This window comes from Trichoplusia ni, chromosome 10 (genome assembly GCF_003590095.1).
Source record: "Trichoplusia ni isolate ovarian cell line Hi5 chromosome 10, tn1, whole genome shotgun sequence".
Classification (NCBI taxonomy): Eukaryota; Metazoa; Arthropoda; class Insecta; order Lepidoptera; family Noctuidae; genus Trichoplusia; species Trichoplusia ni.
Window position 1 is genome coordinate 10,991,038 of NC_039487.1, and position 18,478 is coordinate 11,009,515.

Consider the following 18,478-nt stretch of genomic DNA (forward strand, 5'->3'; position numbering starts at 1 on the left):
CAAATATGAGTTATATCTTTATGTCATTGGCGTAAGGTTTATTTTACAGTGTATTTTATAATATGACAGTCAGACGTGAAGTTAGTTGTGATAAAAAAGAGTGCGTTCTGAAACTTAATTTTTTAACAAAAATATCTACCCGTAAACAGTCATAGAACAAGTGCTAATGGTATTCACCATTGAAACGTTAAGTTTGAATGAGCAAAATACCTTTATTTTAATTCAAATTTTAAAAACTCAATAATTCTGCCTTCCTGCAAATACCACTTATCGGAAGACTACAGATAAGGATTCAAGTACGTGAACGTACCTTTCAATATGATAACAAAAGTCTGAACTTAGCTACAAATCAGTGTTGGCGAACAGTGCTTCGCAATATTATTCTTTAAGAAATTAGAACAATATTGTAATAATAACCATGCTTTCCAGCCTCAGGACTGGAGTTCAGGGCCTGGTATGTTAGATAAAAGTTAATTTTACCTTAGTGGTTGTTGTAAACAATCGTATTATATAATAACGTTTTGACGTTTGTGTGCCTACCTTAGTGATTTTGTGTTCGTATTTTCAGTTGCGTGCTTCATCCAGGAGTCTGCAAACTAGCTCAGCCCTCCAGCATGACAGCCTGTTCGTCCACCGAGACACTCCTGAGGACAACCCTAAAGTCCCCTTCGAGTTCACAGAGGCCAACCAAAAGGTTAGCGACAGTCATCTGTTTTTGCAAAACATTCTTCTTTTCGCCGCTCTAAATTCAAACTAGACAAATAAAATTATTTATGACATATCGAACAAGAATTTACCTTAAGTTTCTATAACAATATTCGATCTTTTTCTCACTATTTTAAGGTTATATACATAGCCGTTTTTTGGATAACTATTATGGTGTCCAATAAGCACTCTAATGTATTTTCAGTGTTGCACAATATTTTTTCTTATATTGAGTTGATGTTGTTAGTATGAAAATGAAAACTTCTGTAAGTTTAATGATTGTTGTTTGAAAGATGTTCACCTTCATAGCAAATGACACAATTAGGTGTAACTTCTACATTGTTATGTATTTTCTTGTCTCTTAATTAGATTGTATTAACCCCTAATTCTAGTGAACACATAAAAAATCTGTACCTGCTTGCTACACAAATAATACAATAACTTTTCTTAACATTCCATATGCAACATTTATGAATGGACTAAATAAAATAAATTTGAGGGCCCACCCAACCAATTTGTTTTTCCTTTGCTTTTTTATTGACTGAGCTAGTTTTATTATCTGTTTATTTGTGAACATTACACCTCTAAAAGTAAATAGAATTAGGCTCATTAAAATATGTGAACCTAAATAAAAATATAGCATACAAAAAATGTTTTTTTTCTAGAACAATCATATCATGAAATAATTTAATTTAAAATTACTGCCCAGTGAATGTAGCTCTGAAAATAAATCCTTTCTTTCAAACTTTCCAGAGAGTCCAAGCCCTCTTAGACATCTACCCTGAAGGACACAAGCGTGGAGCCATGATTCCCCTGCTGGACCTGGCCCAGCGTCAGGCCGGAGGATGGCTGCCCATCTCCGCCATGCACAAAGTAGCTGAAATCCTGAAATTACCCCGCATGAGGGTCTATGAAGTTGCTACCTTCTATACCATGTTTATCAGGTCAGTTTTGAGGAGACTTGTTGATTTCATGCAATAATTTACAAGGATTGATTGATTAGTATTATTCGAGAACTGACCTTGATTGATTTATAAGGCTTAGGATAGCACTTTACCCAGGCCATTTTATCCTCACACTGGATATTACTGAAAATTTTACAGAAAGTATTCTTATTTTACACAACAAAATTTTTTTTTCCCTCCCCAAGTTCTTACATATATTTAAACCTGATGCATGTAGTTCTGGATTAATCTGTTAAACTTAGTTTTTTTAAATGGAATAAGCTGCACTCTTAGCAGCTCAAATTCTGTATGTTACTTTAACATTGTTTGAGGTGGCCTGGGTAGAGTTCTTGAAGCTGAAGAGGCCTTTGCCCATCAGTCACTGTTTACCAGTCCTTTTGTTAATTTAACTAAGAAACGACTTTAATTTATATTAACCAAAACTCAGTTAAGGATAAATTAAATTCGATTTAATAATAACAAATATTTAGTTGAATTTGTTCACTTTTTTTTTTACGCACAGTATCTGCCGAAAGACACGCAATAGTTACAAGTTACCCAGAGCCTATGCTCATAGTCGACGGCTGACTAATGTTTGATATGAACACTCGCTTAAAGAATACTACTTACTTACCATACCACCGATTTAATCAAAAACATTTAACATTTTAGACGACCCATCGGCAAATACCACGTCCAGATTTGCACGACGACTCCCTGCTGGCTCCGAGGCTCCGACGCCATCCTGAAGGCGCTCACCGAAACTACTCAGTGCTCCGTCGGTGGCAACAGTCCCTGTGGAAAGTTCTCCATTTCCGAGGTGGGTTTAATATAGAATCATTCTTAGATATAAGACGTCGGTGACACAATAATGAGGCTGAAGTGAAGCTGAGCAAGCCAATTGGCCAGACGAAATGACGGCAGGGGGACTGACAGAATGGTGGCCAAGGTAAGGCAAAAGAAGCGTCGGTCGTCTGGGAGCAAAATGGGTTGATGACAGAATTAAGGTCGGGTCGAGTCTGGATGAGGCTAGCACAGGACCATATAAATAGGCATAGAAAGGGCCTAATAATGATAGGCTTATTTTAAACTTTTATCCTCAAAAAGCTACATTGTTTGGTAAGTGTGCTGCGATTTGTCGAAATCGCCCAGATCATGCACACGCAATCTTGAGACTTTCGGCCGTCCAATAAAAACGGGTTTTTATGAAACGGTGGCAATCTAACATTATTTTTTACAAAAGGTAATAAGTATTGCGTATTAAAATAATGTTTCTTTTAAATGTATCGGCGCCAGTCTGACCAATAAAATTTTCCCAAAAAAAATCTAAGTACAGTTTTACATGATTTTATTTTATCACATTAGATGCTGCTGAATTCTTAATGCATTAACTTTGATCTTTCAGGTTGAATGCCTCGGCGCCTGTGTAAATGCTCCTATGATTCAAGTCAACGATGATTACTATGTAAGTGTTATTCAGTCTCGTTATACTAAAAGTGTCAAACCTGTACTATGATGAAGCATACTATGCATTATGATATCTTTACATACAAGGGTAAATCGTCAATGAGAATAATATTTTGCTTGTCAAAAGCCGAGTGGTTGAAGTTATCACCGAACCCTCAGAGCGCGACGTGTAGCGGTTTCGGTCCCTGCGTAGGGCAAGTATTTGTGTGATCCACGAATGCTTGTCCTAACTCTGGGTATCTTTATGAATGTAGCTTGAATGTTTGTGAAACCCCCGCGACTTAAAGATTAAGTTCTTGAATGCAATTTTAGAAGAAAAAGTATATTTCTTCGAATACAATTTTTAAGGGCGGTTCAATAAAAACAATCCATTCACTATACAAATACCAACTCGGTTTCAGGAGGATCTGACGGTTGAAGACACAAAAGAGATCATAGAAAAGCTCAAGAGAGACGAGAAACCGAAGCCTGGCCCTAGGTCTGTATGACTTTTAGATTGAATTTATAAAATAAATAGAGATGAGTCGAAAGCAACCTTTGTAAAAGGGCTATAATAGTTGGAAGTTAAAAAAACCATCATTATTATTTGTCTATTGCTTTTGAATGCATCTAACTTTGTAACGTCTTAATGGTCTGGCAATAGGCAAGCTTATAATGTGATAGACGAATCTAATATACCTAAAGTTCGACCCACTGGGGTCCTTGAAACATGCATCAAACATCTGTCTTTTTGTCCCCTTCTACATTTACCAATTCTAAATCCATGTGAAAAACAGGTGGCCTTAAAGATAATTGTACCGATAGCCTAAACTTGTTTTACCTCGACAAATTACGACAGCTACTAGCTAGGCTTCATCTGTCCTTTTATAAAATACAGGTGGGACCCCTAAAAGTTAGCCCGTCACATATTAGATTAAAGTTTTCAACAATTCCTCTGCTGGATCTGTGTCCCCGTGTACGCCTTTTAAAAGGATCAGGTCCCTTCCCATGAATTTACTAGTATAAAGTGATTGTTTAAATAAAGAACCCCATACTAATTTATGGGGTTGGCACCGCTGTTAGTCCTTCCCTAGGCTAAATCCCACGAACCGTGATAGCTTGACAGTTGACACCATTGATATTTCAAACGATCCACAAAAAATCAAGATCGAAATTAAACAATGCTTATTACGATCACTGAGTTTTCTCACAATTTATTTTATCCGCCCGTCTCGCACTTGACCGCTAGTTTCTAGTAGGTACATTATATTTTATAAACTATGTTTGTTCTTTTAGGAGTGGAAGATTCGCATCGGAACCTCTGGGTGGTCTGACATCTTTGTCTGAAGAACCGACCGGCCCCGGCTACGGACTACAGGATGCCCTCAAGGGCTAGACCTTCTGTTTTGTAAATTTGTTACCATAGGGAATATTTAAATAAATCATGTTAGATCATTTGTTATTTATTTATTTTGATTTCGTTCCTTTTATGCGTTCAAGCACTTAAGAAAAGGTAAACAATTTCAAGGAATTCAGCTTAAAAAAGCAAAACAAACTCGACTAAAAACAATTGCAAAAGAAAAATAAAGATTACCAAATCAAAAATGCCACTGTAATAAATGATTCCGTTTTATTTAAATAGTTGTTTGTTTGATACCTACGTAATTAAAAAAACACCCCGCTCCCATCCAGGGGCTATAAATGGCGGCAAAAATTTGAGAAGAATCCAATAAATACGCAAAGTACAATTTTTGACAGTTATATTTTTATACTTAAATTTATTTGTCATCCTTATTATGTAGGATGCCGGTAACCTATCGTGTGCCTACTGCCTAGGACAGCGTCGTTTCCGTCAATAACGTCCCTGCAACCAGGTTTAAATACGGAATCCCTACTAATATCATAAATGCGAAAGTAACTGTCTGTCTGTTACGCTTTCACGTCTAAACCACTGAACTGATTTTAATAAAATTTGGTACAGAGATAGATTTGACCTTGAGAAAGAACATAGGATAGTTTTTATCCCGGACTTTCGAAGAGTACTTTTGGAAACGCGATATAACCGACCTCGACGCGGGCGAAAAGCTAGTGTATGATAAACATAACCTTGAGTTAATAAATCGCTTAGCTTTTTTATTTCGACTACATACCCATCACATAAGGTCGTCATTCAAGTTAAAGATCTTAACAGAATTAAACAATTTTCGAGTGCCTTCTATATACACGAATAAAATAAACAGAAGACTAATAGCATATTTCATTGTAGTTTTAGATCTATTTTTGTAGGTACCTGCTATTTTATCAAGCTGATTGAAGTTATTTAGGTAGGTACCTACGTAAGTATACCACACGTGTACCCACGTTTAATCAAGTTTTTTTATCAATAAAAACAAGTAAATAACTATATTTAAGCACGTCTGTATTGTAACCATTGTATCAGCAAGTAACGGTAAAAAGATATAAAAAGCAATATTTCCTACGTACCTACATCAAAACGCCTTGATAAGGCAAGTAATTCGTAATGTTTAAAGATATCATCATCATTGGGTAGGTATAACGAAACCACTCACGCACTGATAACACCCATATTTGAAGTTTAATTTAGTCGTCTTTTCGCTATTGTCCTGTTAGTATGACATAGAAGATACATTATAATATAATTTAGGTGAGTAGGAAAAAAACGTAAACCTTGCAGAAGAAAATGTTTTTTAAATGAGTGTTGTGTGTTTTAATTTGTGTTTACAAGAAATAAGATCTCTTTTGAAGTGATAATAATACTTAAAGTTATTAAAAATAAAATTGCAGTGTCAAAATGGTGTTGATTTACAGATGTTCCGTAGAAATAATAAAAATGATAAGGAATACACAGCAATACAATTGTGGGATAATGTGTCCTGGGACCAAACTTCAAATGTAAGTGTCTTTTATTTAATTGGTGTAACGATATTGAGATATATATGCAGTTGTTAGTTATTGCTTTTAATGGTAAATAATTGAGGTTAACATACGAGGTACTGTGTTTAGTCTATGTAAGGAAGTCTCATGGTAGGTTTTCAGCTTAGTTGGAAGCTGCTGACCTTTAATCTGTATTATAATTTGTTCTACCCACCGACAGTTACAGAGTAACATAGTTCATTCATTTATTTTAAATATTTTTAAACATAAACAAAACCCAAAGTTAAAACTTTAAAAGTAGTACCCCAACTTGTGTAACTTGTGTTGTGTTCGCAACCTGTCACGCGCGATAGTGATGAGTTTATTTTTTAATCGACTAAACAAGACATACGCAAAAAGAATGAAAATGTAGTTTGAATCACGAAAGTTCTCGTATGCGAATGCATATAAGTTTCTTATAACCATATGTGTAATGTGATCATAGGCCAGTGTCTGCTAAAGGAGTTTGAGGGAAGTAGTAGTCGAATTTAATCTCGCTGGAGGGTATCTCTAGTGTCAAAAAAATGTCATGTCAAACTGCGTTGAACTGTCAATTGTCTGCCATTGCGGCCTTTTTGCTTGTGCTGTCAGTCAGTGATTTTTCATTCGTTGATTGTTCGTGTCGTCTTTTCGGCTGTGAAAATGTCTATCGAGGCCTAAGCTGAAAGGCATTGTGTGAACAATGAAAAGTAGCCCTACACGCAAATATGAAAATTTCTCCAACGACCACCAAGGGAAGGAAACGGACAAGTATTCTCTAGATAGCCAAGACACCGCCAGTGTGGTGAGTACATCGTTGTTGGAATTATTGATTTTGTTTGTGTACTGTATAAGATGTTATTGATTAGTCGCGTTTTAATGTTTAGATTAGTCATAGCATATGTTTCATAGTTATTGGATCGATGTAAGGTGTGGGGACCTCTCAGAAACCGTTGTAAATCGTCATAAGAATAACAATTTTCTGTTTTGACCTACGTATGCGCGGCTTACGACCTAGATCGTTCTGGATGTATTGAGTGATGAAGGTGTTGCGGTTGCTTATTTTTATAATCCATATTTTATTACAGAAAGTTGTATTTAGTGATCCTTCGTATTTGTAACGTTGCCAACTCGTTTTTTAGTTATTTTTCGGGTGCGTATTACTTTTCGCACGTTCACTTTCACTTCAACGCGTTAGATATGTTCTTTTTAGGTTTTAAATTCTTGTGATCCTGATGAACTTCTAGATAAGTAAAATTTAGAAAAGGTCTATCACTCTTGGCAAAACACTGGGTGAAATATATGATTAAATGCAGGATTATTCTCAAATCAGAAACTAACAGCCATAAGCATCTGTAGTAATAAACATACTGGAATAAATTCTAAGTCAATCAAGTTAAATATTAAATGTAATTCTATTTAAAGAGATGAACAATTTTAAAATGACCATTGGACTCTTGAAAGGTATATACTTACAACGTATTATTTTGAATATTTCTGAATGCAACTATTAAGATTAATGGCTATTTCTTAGCAACTACAAAACTTTCACTGAAAAAAAGAAGGTATTAACTCTTCTAGATCTTTCTTTGGTATACTAGGAGTGTATCAAATGTTACCATCAAAATGATTCAGTGAAATGAATTGTATTTTTTAATGTTAGAAATAGAAAAGCAATCTCTGAATCTCTACTTTACCTTTTAAAGTAATAATGGAATTTTAATTTTTGGATATCAAACAAAACTTAATTTTTTGTAGGAACAGCAAAGACCTGAATGGGTTCTGGATAGGTCTCTGGTAGCTGATCAAAATCGAAACTTTTTATTTCAAATGGTCCATTTTTGAGGCACTCTTAAAATTCTTACAGAGATGGCTCTAGGTGCACAAAGTGACATAATGGGAACCATATTCCAAGTTATAATGTCACCATTTCTCAGTAACATATTTTCTGTAAGAGGACAAAATCTTAGAAAATTGCATTGATAGATCTTGAGAGATGTTGTCAGAATGTTTATACTACTGCTGATATTATCATGATGTACAATGAAGTGTATTCTTTTCTATAGTGTTGTTTCTACAATGATGAATGTTGAAACATACTTAAACAAATAGCTCAACCTCTTTTAAGTAGTACATAATATATGTAATAAAAAAAGCCACATAAAAAGTGAAAGAGGATTTTGTAACACTAGATAATACTGAAAGATAGGTACAGATACAATTTGTTTACGCACTGTGGTATTTTTCCCTTTCCTTATGCTATAGGATGTAGCTTATTTTATGTCAAATACCCCACAAGTATTTATCCACGAGGCAGAAAATAGATAAGTTAGCGAGTTCCTCATGAAATTACATTTTATAAATAAATAAAAACAAAATTTGTAGACTAATAAAATGATATGTTATTTAGGATGTAACAAAATCAAGTAATTTCTGTAAAATTTGTTGTTTTAACTACTCAGCTCCGGAACTAAACATCAAAAATACTTCCTCTTACAATTGTCACCTGTTTACTAATACAAGATGTCAATAAATAAAAGAGTAGGTCCATCCTTATCTAGATTTAATATAGTTATCTGAAAATCTATAAAAATGCTGCTTTTAAATTGATTTTAATTGGCAATCAATTTTAATACTGTCTGTGATAAGATATTCAAAAGATGTGTCCATTTGATACTAGATAATACTATGTCTTTGTGGAATGAAAGTTAATGCATTCATTTTATTCTAAGCATATCTTGACCTTAATTACATACTTATGTTTGTGTTGGAGCTTAAATACACAATAGAAGGTTTTTTAAATTTTTAGGTACTACTTGTGAGCTTGGACAAAATGGGCATTTATGGAGGTACTCCTATCGCTATCCACACTAATCTGAATAATATCAATGCCATTTGAAAAATTACTGGTCTGTCTGAAAAAATATTTCAGTATTTATCTAATACTGAAATATTCTTTCAAAATTTATTTAGGAAGTACAAATATAAAGTGCAACAATTGGTGTCATCTATAAAACAGTTTTCAAAGTCCATTTGAGTTTACATCATAAAACCTTAAACTGATTTATGTATTCAACAAAAATTATCAAAATGTAAAGCAACCTTAAATATCTATTAAAATAGTTTAATTAAAGCTGGATTCCAAATATAAGATTATTTCAATTATTTCAAATATAAGAATCTAAAAATCGCCAAACTGCAGTGAGCTAGCGTGGCTTTATTCAAACCTTTCCTATTTGGCAAGAGTCCTGTGCCCAGCAGTGGGGGAAAATAGACTGGTATTATTTATTATTATAGTATTAAATTAACTAGTCTCAGTTGTGTTCAGTTACGTCTGTAATCTAAAAAATGTCACAATTAGTAAAAATACATTCAAGAAAATAATCTCTTTCGTTTAAGCCTAATAATAATTACTCAGTACTGTTTCAATTTGATTATTGTCGTTTTAATGTGGCACCCAGCACAGAAACAAGTGATTATTATTTTTGATTCGTATCGAACCAACATTAAGCTTTTTAATAACGACCTTAAAATCTTAGAATGTCTGAAAAGTTCCCTTAGTGCTAAATTAATAAAATATGTAATTCACATTGGCAGGCGTCAGAACTTTATAATTACATTAATTGCTTGTAACCCCTTTTGTTAACATTAATAATAAGTGAAAATTTCGTCGTGCTTTGTTTATTCTACGACACTCTATTGTTGAGGTTTAATGCTTAAAGTTTATATATTTTTGGGGTAAGTTTTCGTGAGCTTTTCTTACATGCCAGCCTTTTCAATTTGATACTTATATTTATTTATTTGTTATCTTCTCATCGGCATAAAGCACGGGGTAGTGTAACTAAGGAATATATTGCTAAGGAAAGCTATTTCCATACACATGAATGTTAATGAGTGTAAAATGATTAATGGAGGGTAGGCAAACGTTCATTTAAAATGCGGGTATACAGCTGAAACAAGGTGACTGCAAAATTTGGACTTGCAGAAAGTCATGGACACATAAATTTTCTCTTTCTGGTAGGGAGGCCAATCTCAATCAACTCGGTCTATTGCGGGAGTACTACTGGACGTAGATCTTCAACTTGCGCTGCAGAACTCGGTCCTTCATCTTCCGAAACATGAAAACTCATCTATGAATACTACGGAGATATTAAAACGACCGAAAAATAACCCGAGAAAACATTACAAACGGTCTAATGAAAATGGTAGCACCCAACAAAAATCCCTCCAAATAAAGAGAAACACAACTAGGTCACAATATGGAGACAAAAAATGTTTGCAGAACATTTTACCCACGGCTTGTTGAAATGTACTGTAAATATTTGTTTTGCCTTTTAAGCATAGCTGAATGGGAACTGAAATGAAAACTATTTGTTCGCTTAGATGTTGGCTCTCAATCATTTTCTTCTTACTGAAATATTAACGGAGGAAAATGTTTATTTTGCTGATGTATTTTCTTTATCTGCATGGGGATAGGGACGTTAATGCTAGCCGTAGTATGATCTCCTTCTGATTGGCATTGTTGGTACTAAGCTGATATAATCGAATGGATATTAGAGTAAGCAGTCTGTGTCCAACAATTTCAATTGATGATATTTCAGTGAGCAGGGATACGACCATTTTTTTATATGACGACATTGAAAACACACATTTGAAGTCTAGAATTCGTTTTTATCGGGACTCGACATAAAAAAGGTCCTTTATTCATGCAAGATTGATTAGGTCCCTACGTAATGAAGCCTAAGGATTAGCATATCCAGTATAATGACAGTATTTAATCTAGGTTACCCTTCGTATCCAAGGTTATAGAGATCGTCGGTCGAAAGATTAGGGTCTCGAATGAGATGGCTTAACGTCCGTCCTATGGCTAACATCGGATCCCTTTTGGGGTCGAGGGAAGTTTATAATAATGATGTACTGTCCTCACTATCCTTTGATAGATAGTACTTACTACTTATACTACGGTAATGTCTGTTCTTCTAGAATAAGGGTATATCTATTTCAGGTAAAGATATTTTTGTAACTTTTGATGTTCTAGTCGTGACGTATTATGTATTTGCATTCAGATGCGGGTAACAATTGCTTTTACGTTTAGAAAACTGTCGTCTATCATTTATCAACCAAGTCTTGATTGACCTGACGTGTTTTGTTTTATTACGACTGCTATTACCACTGCTTCATCTTCAGATTTGTCTCGGTTTCGATCAATAAGGCAGTTGTTTTGTCTTTTGCTATTTTCTGAGTAATAAGTCTGTATTATTTAACGAATAACGTATTTTGAAGTTAGAAGTATACGAAATTGTGTTTTAATATTCGCTTAATGACTAACAACCATGAAGGTTTCTGTTAGTAGAATATTTCTCTTTAGCATATTGAATTTTCAACGTTACGCTCGCTCACAGCAATTTAAGCAGCTGCTTCGTCTGAAAAAGTTCTCGTTATTATAATTGCTTCTTCAATACTTTCTTGTTTGTTGTTGTCTTTATATGAAAACCTATTTCTTTTATACGATTCTGCAGTGTTGCGGTTAAGCCTCGGTAGACAGTTATTGTATTTTAGATCCTAAATTTCATGTTAAATTGTGATGCCAGTTTTGGGTTTGAATAATGAATGTTGTATCTTTAAATTGCTGCTGGTTCTCACCTTATGTTTCAGTTATCGAAGTGTGAATAAGCATCGTTCATAATTATTGTGATACATGTGGGTATTGTTTGTATAGGAAGGTAAAATGTGTGCGCAAGCGAAACGAATCGATAGTTACGGTTTTTTTGCTTGTGACCTATGTCCATGTGCAGTCATACAGAAATTCATAATTATGAAGGTTGTTACGGTAGCGTTTTGTTCCATAAATGTTGTATTATTTTATGTGCAGTTTTTTTTTTTTGAACTTGATACAAAAACGGTTCATAATCTCATTAAAATCTCAATTGAAACTTTTTGGAAGTTTCAAGCGATTTTGTAATAATAAACAATTGATTACAACTTTACCGCGTGTTGGTGTAATTGATCTCTTACAATGCAGATCATGCGCGTACTATCTGTTTGAATCGTCACTACACGGGGAATTTCATTGACAAGCGGATTATCAGAAAGTTTGGAACTACGGACTCGGAATTAGTGCTATTTCTATGCTTTAAGCATAGTTCTGAGATATGCCTATTATAATAGTGTTAGGTGGTCTAAAGCGGTGACAGAATGGTGGTCAAGGCAAAACAAAAGAAGCGTCGGTCGTCCAAAAGCAAGATGGTTCGACGATATGGTTAATGTCTCGTGTCGAGTCTGTGTGAGGCTGGCATACGACCGTAGAAATTTGCACGAGAAAATAGAGGCTTATGCTCAGCAGTAGGAAGGCATCAAAAGGCTGTGGATGATAATGATATATAATATTTATTTCCATTGATCTGATTTAAAATTAGAAGGTTATAATCTTGATAACATTACTAGTAGGTACATCAATTTTCTTCTTTTTTAAGTACTGCTTTGCCCCTGTTTCTCTCAGAATAAATCCGTTCATTTCATGACTATGTATACCCTATAATATTCATTACTCTAATGCAGAGTGATCTGCGTGAGACGTGTAAATAATCGTTGGCTGTCGTATCAAAACGCAATTTTCTCGCTTCGGTTCGATACGAAATCAGTTTTCATATAACACACGGAACTACTAACTAAATTGATTGAATATGGTTTTATCAAATTTTGTTTCGTTAGTACACGAAAACTTTAATTAGTTTGAGTTGTAAATTACTATCTGTAGTAGGTAATTGATAGAGAAATAAGCAGCACCTTTGTGCATAATATTTTGTAATGTTGTTTTTAAATTTGTTTTCTTGTCATACTTAATTTTTTAAATATTTTTTTTTTAATTTTGACTTAGGATAGAGACATCTATATAGTGTAGTTTTATCTGTATATTATGCGCAAAACAGATTTAACTATTAAACATTTCACAGTTTGAGGATAATAATATTTTATTTTGTCATCCTCAAGTTGCATTACTATTTACTCTAATCACTTGTTTACCCGAAACTTCTAAAACCATTGCCTTTGATCTATTCAGTGTTAATTTTAGCCATAATGGCGACCTTAATCACATTATCCATTCCATAAACATGTCTGTTTAGCAGCCTATCGAGTTCTTTCGCATGGTTAACCCTGACGAGATAAATCGTATTCATTCAACTAAATGCAAAGTAATACTGATAATAGACCTATGAATATGTAAAACGAAAGAAATGTTCATTTATATCTACAGCTGTGGCCACTTCTTCTAATGTGAAGAGTTTATTGGAACCTTTGAAGTGGTCGTTTGACTTTTGACAGATATCAAGGAACGAAAGTGAAATGCTAATATTAATCCAAATCTTAATACTAGCATAAAACCCTAAGTACGTAAAATAAAGACCTATTTCTTCCATTATCTCTAATTAATTTTGTAGTCCATTCCAAAAGAATACGAGCATTTTTAGAACACCTTGAGATCAAATGATCTAGGTAGTATTCGCTGGTTATTACAATCAATTGAATATATTAAACAAGCAATGAAGGTGATGCTAGTAAGGTTAGGGACCCTGGTTCCCGTTGTCCGAGACCTTGTCGTGGCATTCCATCAGTTACGCACCGGCTTTTGCGAATGTTGTGTGCGATTGTGACATAAATATCAGTGTCCGTGTTTTGGAAAGTAAAATTTGGCTCTGATCTCTCTCCGGTTGTATCGAATTGGTGCCCCATCGAGCTAAAAGTGTAAGGAGACAGTGCAGCTCTCTTTGCGCCCTATCACATGTCCTTCATAGTTTCAGGACGTAATTATTATAATGTAACGAACGAAATTCACTAGACAGTTGATTATTCTGCCTTCACGAGTACACGAATATATGGCGCCATCGTTCATTTGCTGTTTAATTGTTTACGATCAGTCCGAGTCGGTTCGACGGTGCGTGCAAACGTGTTTTTAGTGTTTATCTCTTAATAAAAACATAGGTTTTTGTTCGCGTTGTCGTGACCACATACTTGCGATATCGAACAGGTATTGTTGTCCTTTTAAATGTTGTTTTATTACGTGTGTGATGTGCCCTCAGTGTTTGTGCAAATAATATAAGTATCAGATCATTTATCCGTCTTTTATCAAAGAAACGATGGACGTTTTCTCTTGGCGATTTAAGTAAAAACAGTGTTTTTACGGTCCATATTAGTAACTATTAGTGTTCTATGGAATTTATGTTTGAAGCCAAATTTAGCCTTAAAATGTTTCTTGATGATCAGTCAGGCATCTCAAAATATATCTCGTGAGCAAAGCGGTAGACATGTTATATACCTGACTGACTAATTGAAATAACTCACGATATTTTTAATACAACTATGTTGTTTGTTAGTGTTTTGTATAATTCCGTTATCTATTAACCTGGTCGTGCCATTAACCGCGTTAACAGGAAGTCTGTAGCCTTGATTCAATCTTTTCTTACCGAAATGTGTATCATATACAATTACCATTTTACATTTTTTTTCTCTTAAGTAGTATTCACTTGCATCTAATCTAGTAACACATTTTTGACTATGTGGAAAACCTTTATTCTTCTTGTATTTTATGTTGTTGGTAATTTTCCACTTAATCTTAAGGCTGATTTTTCTTTGTAAAGGAATTTCATGATAATTTGATTTTATATATATTCTTGGATAATAAGATTATATACTTACTGTAGTACTTATTGTCCACGTATGAAGAAGTCGTGATTTACCGATGGAGTGGTCGTGACGCGAACATGTCTCGTACGATTTCTGAATGAAGCGATTGCCTGATAACGAATACGCTTGTCTTTGACGTAAAATAGATTTCTGATTTATGTTTGTCGGTAAGAAACTCCGCTTGATAAGGACAGATTGTGTTTATGTTATCTTTTTTTCTTTAATATATTTATGTGATTTTGATAATTGCCGCGTTGTGGATGGGACTAATCATGTTTGTACTGTATACGAGACCGTATTATGAAAAAACCTTTCCGATCAATTAAAGAGCTGTAGTGTATCTTGTGGATTATCTATTGGATAATGCACAAGAGTTTCCCCGATCAATTGAATTAAGTAATTTGAAATGTTATCATTCAGATTTCCTATTAATCGTAACAACTATGTTTCATCCAAAATTTTGTGTTGTTAGTTTAAGTCGTTACTATTGAAATATACTTTTATGTTTTATGAAAACCTACATTTTATTTCAATATTGTTTAGCTCATATGGCATGTCACTTATATATCCTTTAAGGAGCGGACAGAGGTTTTCATACATCCTGTATGTTGTCTAGTTTATCCAGATTGACATGTAGTCTAAAACGGGTCTGTGGATACAAAGATTAGTTCACGTAACGTCACAATCTCAATGTATTTTTAATACTAGTATAAATTGCTAGTTTGTAACTGCACTGAACAATGCAAGGCCACAAAACTTTCTCATGCCTTCGTTTATACAAGCATCTTTGCGTGTCAGTGATTTCGTGCACATTTTCTTTAATTAATTATTAGTCTGTGAAGTAACAAGAAAACTAATTATCAAATGATATAAAATATATTTATTTTTTAAATAAAAGTATTAAAATAATTACCCTAAAAAAAATGAAATAGCAAATTATTATAATCCTATTAAATATTTTTTTTTATCTACAAAGCATAGATGTTATAATCGTTTACCAACTAGACCGAAACAATTTTTTTGGTTTTCAATTGAAACACCGGTTGAATTCGTAATAAAAAACACTAAACTTATATGATCTTAATTTTCTATTCGTTTGGAAAATCATTTTTCCAATTATACATATTTTAGCAGTGCCAGAAATACTCAGTGTTTTTTTTTGGACTTTGGACTTAATCTTTGATAGGGTCTTGTTTTTAACCTTAAGTCGATGCGGAGTTACTGTATCAATATGTAACAAGGTATATTTGTTTTGTTGCAGCATTCCACGGAGGAGGGTGGCGGGGGCCGCCGCGGGTTGATCGACGTGAGCGCAGGCGCAGGCGACATGTGGATCAGCGCCGTGGAGAGCTCCATACTGGCCTGGGAGGAGGTAACGCATCCATACAACCTCCATTTATATATATTCCCCTTCTTTATGTAAGAGGAAAATCTAAGGAACTGCTCCACATAACATGTAAAATATAATGTAGTTCTGCATCTACTTTGGATTCTTTATATACGTTCTCTCTTAGAGCGGTGGTGAATGATCCCTAGTAGATGCCTCATCACATTATAGATTAATGCTCTCAACGATTCCTCTGCACGTTGGACCTGTGTCCGACGACTAAAAAGGGCTGGGTCTCTTCTCATAAGGTTAACGAGAGAACGTCTCTATGTTTCTTCTTTTATGTCCTTGCTTTTCGCCATCTGTGCATAAAATTCACGGCACTGCTGTTTTTTTGTTTGGGGATCAATTTGTTATCAATGATGATATTTCGAACGAAATTTGATTTACCCCTGATTTTGACATGGACTCTAATATATGGTATTACATGTCATGTGTATGTGGATCATACAAATGTATGTTCGTATAATCTAATAATCCCCAGTAATGAAGTATACACTCGGTTATTAGAACTTGAAAGAGCCAATTGTTTTCTCAATCACTTTCCCGTTTTACCCGATCACTTAAAACCAAATTGGCTGTTTGTTCCATATGTTATCAGGGCAATGTATTTGATTTAACCCTGGATCATTACTAGGGTCCAATTGGGTTTAAAAGATAGTGAAACCAGTTTCTCCGGCTTAAAAAAGAGGTGTGATGTAAATCTGTACTGTCTATACGTAATTTCCAGTCTATTAATAGATAGGACGCAATAAATATCCAGTTGTTTATTCAGCCATGTACAGAACGGTGTTAGGTGACGTGTGAGTTTCACGCACGAGCACATGTGTAGCAATACTTTCGATTTTCTTTGAAACTTGAAGTGGGAAAATGCTCTTCTTTTGGTGTTTAGTCTTAAAGAATTTCGCAGTTGAAATGAACTACAAAAAAAATATAACATTTATTATTTTTACAAAAAAAAAATATGAAAAGTAAAACATTTTGATAATATGTACGAAGTGAGTTTTTTCCTACGTGTGTTGCAATCTGTTCTCGTATATACAGTAGAACAGTCAATTATTTGTATACAAGAAAATGTGTCTCGTACAATTTTTATACTCAGGCACATTTTATAATAGATTGCCCACAAATTATTTCACAGTATGGCGATATTTTGTTGTTTGTGTATCTTGAATAAATAAATGAAAAAATAGATACCTACCTCCAATATCCACTTCACATAACAACATTCGCGCCGAGTCTAAAGATCGATGAAACATCACAACACATCGACGATTCAATTCGATTGTTAGCTCACTTGATTGATTGAAACGCGACAATGTACGGCAAAAGCAATTTTGTATTTCAAATAAATTGAAAATGTTGTGTCGCTTTTCGGATTAAATTTGTATTGCAGGGATAATGTTATGAGCATGTGGTATTCGAGTTGTATTTTTTTGGATTTATCTTCTTTCAATCTTCCTGTATCTATTGATTTCCATAGATTTTGAGCTTTGATAAAGTTTTTAGATATACGATGACATTTTTGTTGGTATTTTTCTCCAATGATAAATTAGTAATTTAAAAAACTATATTTGTACTTAGGTCACTTATTTCACGTTCCTCCTATTTTCGTACTATTGATTAAATACTGCCAATTTATGATCCATAGAATTCCAAAACATGTCCTCTTCAGAAATTGCGATACACCACGAATTACGGTATCTACAAATAAAATGAAGCAAAAATGCGTCTTAATCATTTGTTTGGGTCCATTATTCGCATTTCCTGAGCGTTAACGAGAATCGAGGGGAGCGATAATGTTACAGTATACTCCAATCAAGCGAGGAAGCGATAGGGACCTGTCGTGGCTGTCTGGATAGGTAACAAGAGGTAATTGAAAAAGTGGCTGAAGCCAGAGAAAATAAGACGGGAGGTTGGGTAATGACTGCTTTTTTCTCAAGCTTTATTCGTGTAAAGATTTTCTGTAATGTATTGGTAGTAATGATAGGCTTGTGGTATAATTTTTGGGCTGTTAATCCAAAGGACGTAGGTTCAAGTTACGCGAAGTAATTACCACCTTGCTTAAAACGATGGAGGAAGCATACTTGAGATTTTTGATGGGTGTTTCTAATGTCCGCGTCCGTCGGGCGGTTCAAGTCTGAAATCAGGTTGTCCACCAACCCCGCCGTTGTGATATAATTATTTTTTGTACGTGATTTTAGACACAGATTAGGGACGAAATGAATTTAATATTTTCATACCTACGCATCTGTCCTAACATTATCTAAGGTTTAGATAGCTCTGTTACTAAATTTTTGCGATTCTCATGTAGATGAATCACCTATCAGTATGAACTTGCACAAATTATTAGAGTTTGGATCATAACACCTTTTATTTTCTAGCAAACAGAAACTTCGTA

The 18,478-nt window shown here is 34.3% G+C and overlaps 2 protein-coding genes across 5 annotated transcripts in view; both read left to right on the plus strand.

The window, feature by feature from the left end:
- Nucleotides 1-320: 320 nt before the first annotated feature.
- LOC113497892 (NADH dehydrogenase [ubiquinone] flavoprotein 2, mitochondrial-like) lies at nucleotides 321-4,556 on the plus strand. Its single transcript, XM_026877685.1, has 7 exons — nucleotides 321-454; nucleotides 569-694; nucleotides 1,459-1,649; nucleotides 2,322-2,469; nucleotides 3,055-3,114; nucleotides 3,518-3,594; nucleotides 4,392-4,556. The coding sequence occupies exons 1-7, from the start codon at nucleotides 419-421 to the stop codon at nucleotides 4,489-4,491; spliced, it is 738 nt and encodes a 245-aa protein (XP_026733486.1). The 5' UTR covers nucleotides 321-418; the 3' UTR covers nucleotides 4,492-4,556.
- A 910-nt stretch (nucleotides 4,557-5,466) lies between these two features.
- LOC113497891 (calcium-transporting ATPase type 2C member 1) overlaps nucleotides 5,467-18,478 on the plus strand; it is a 43,716-nt gene continuing 30,704 nt past the window's right edge. Inside the window, exons 1-3 of one of the 4 annotated variants that reach the window (XM_026877682.1) lie at nucleotides 5,467-5,760; nucleotides 5,925-6,008; nucleotides 15,952-16,062. In XM_026877682.1, the coding sequence (XP_026733483.1) occupies nucleotides 5,925-6,008; nucleotides 15,952-16,062 (195 nt within the window). In that variant the 5' untranslated portion in view covers nucleotides 5,467-5,760. The other 3 variants (XM_026877683.1, XM_026877681.1, XM_026877684.1) reach the window with 3 other exon arrangements.

Bases quoted from the DNA above. Each gene is read 5' to 3' on its own strand.
- LOC113497892 (XM_026877685.1), top strand. From the start codon at position 419: ATGCTTTCCAGCCTCAGGACTGGAGTTCAGGGCCTG. The intron at 2,470-3,054 runs GTGGGTTTAATA...TTGATCTTTCAG, and splicing joins GAAAGTTCTCCATTTCCGAG to GTTGAATGCCTCGGCGCCTG. The intron at 3,595-4,391 runs GTCTGTATGACT...TTGTTCTTTTAG, and splicing joins AAACCGAAGCCTGGCCCTAG to GAGTGGAAGATTCGCATCGG.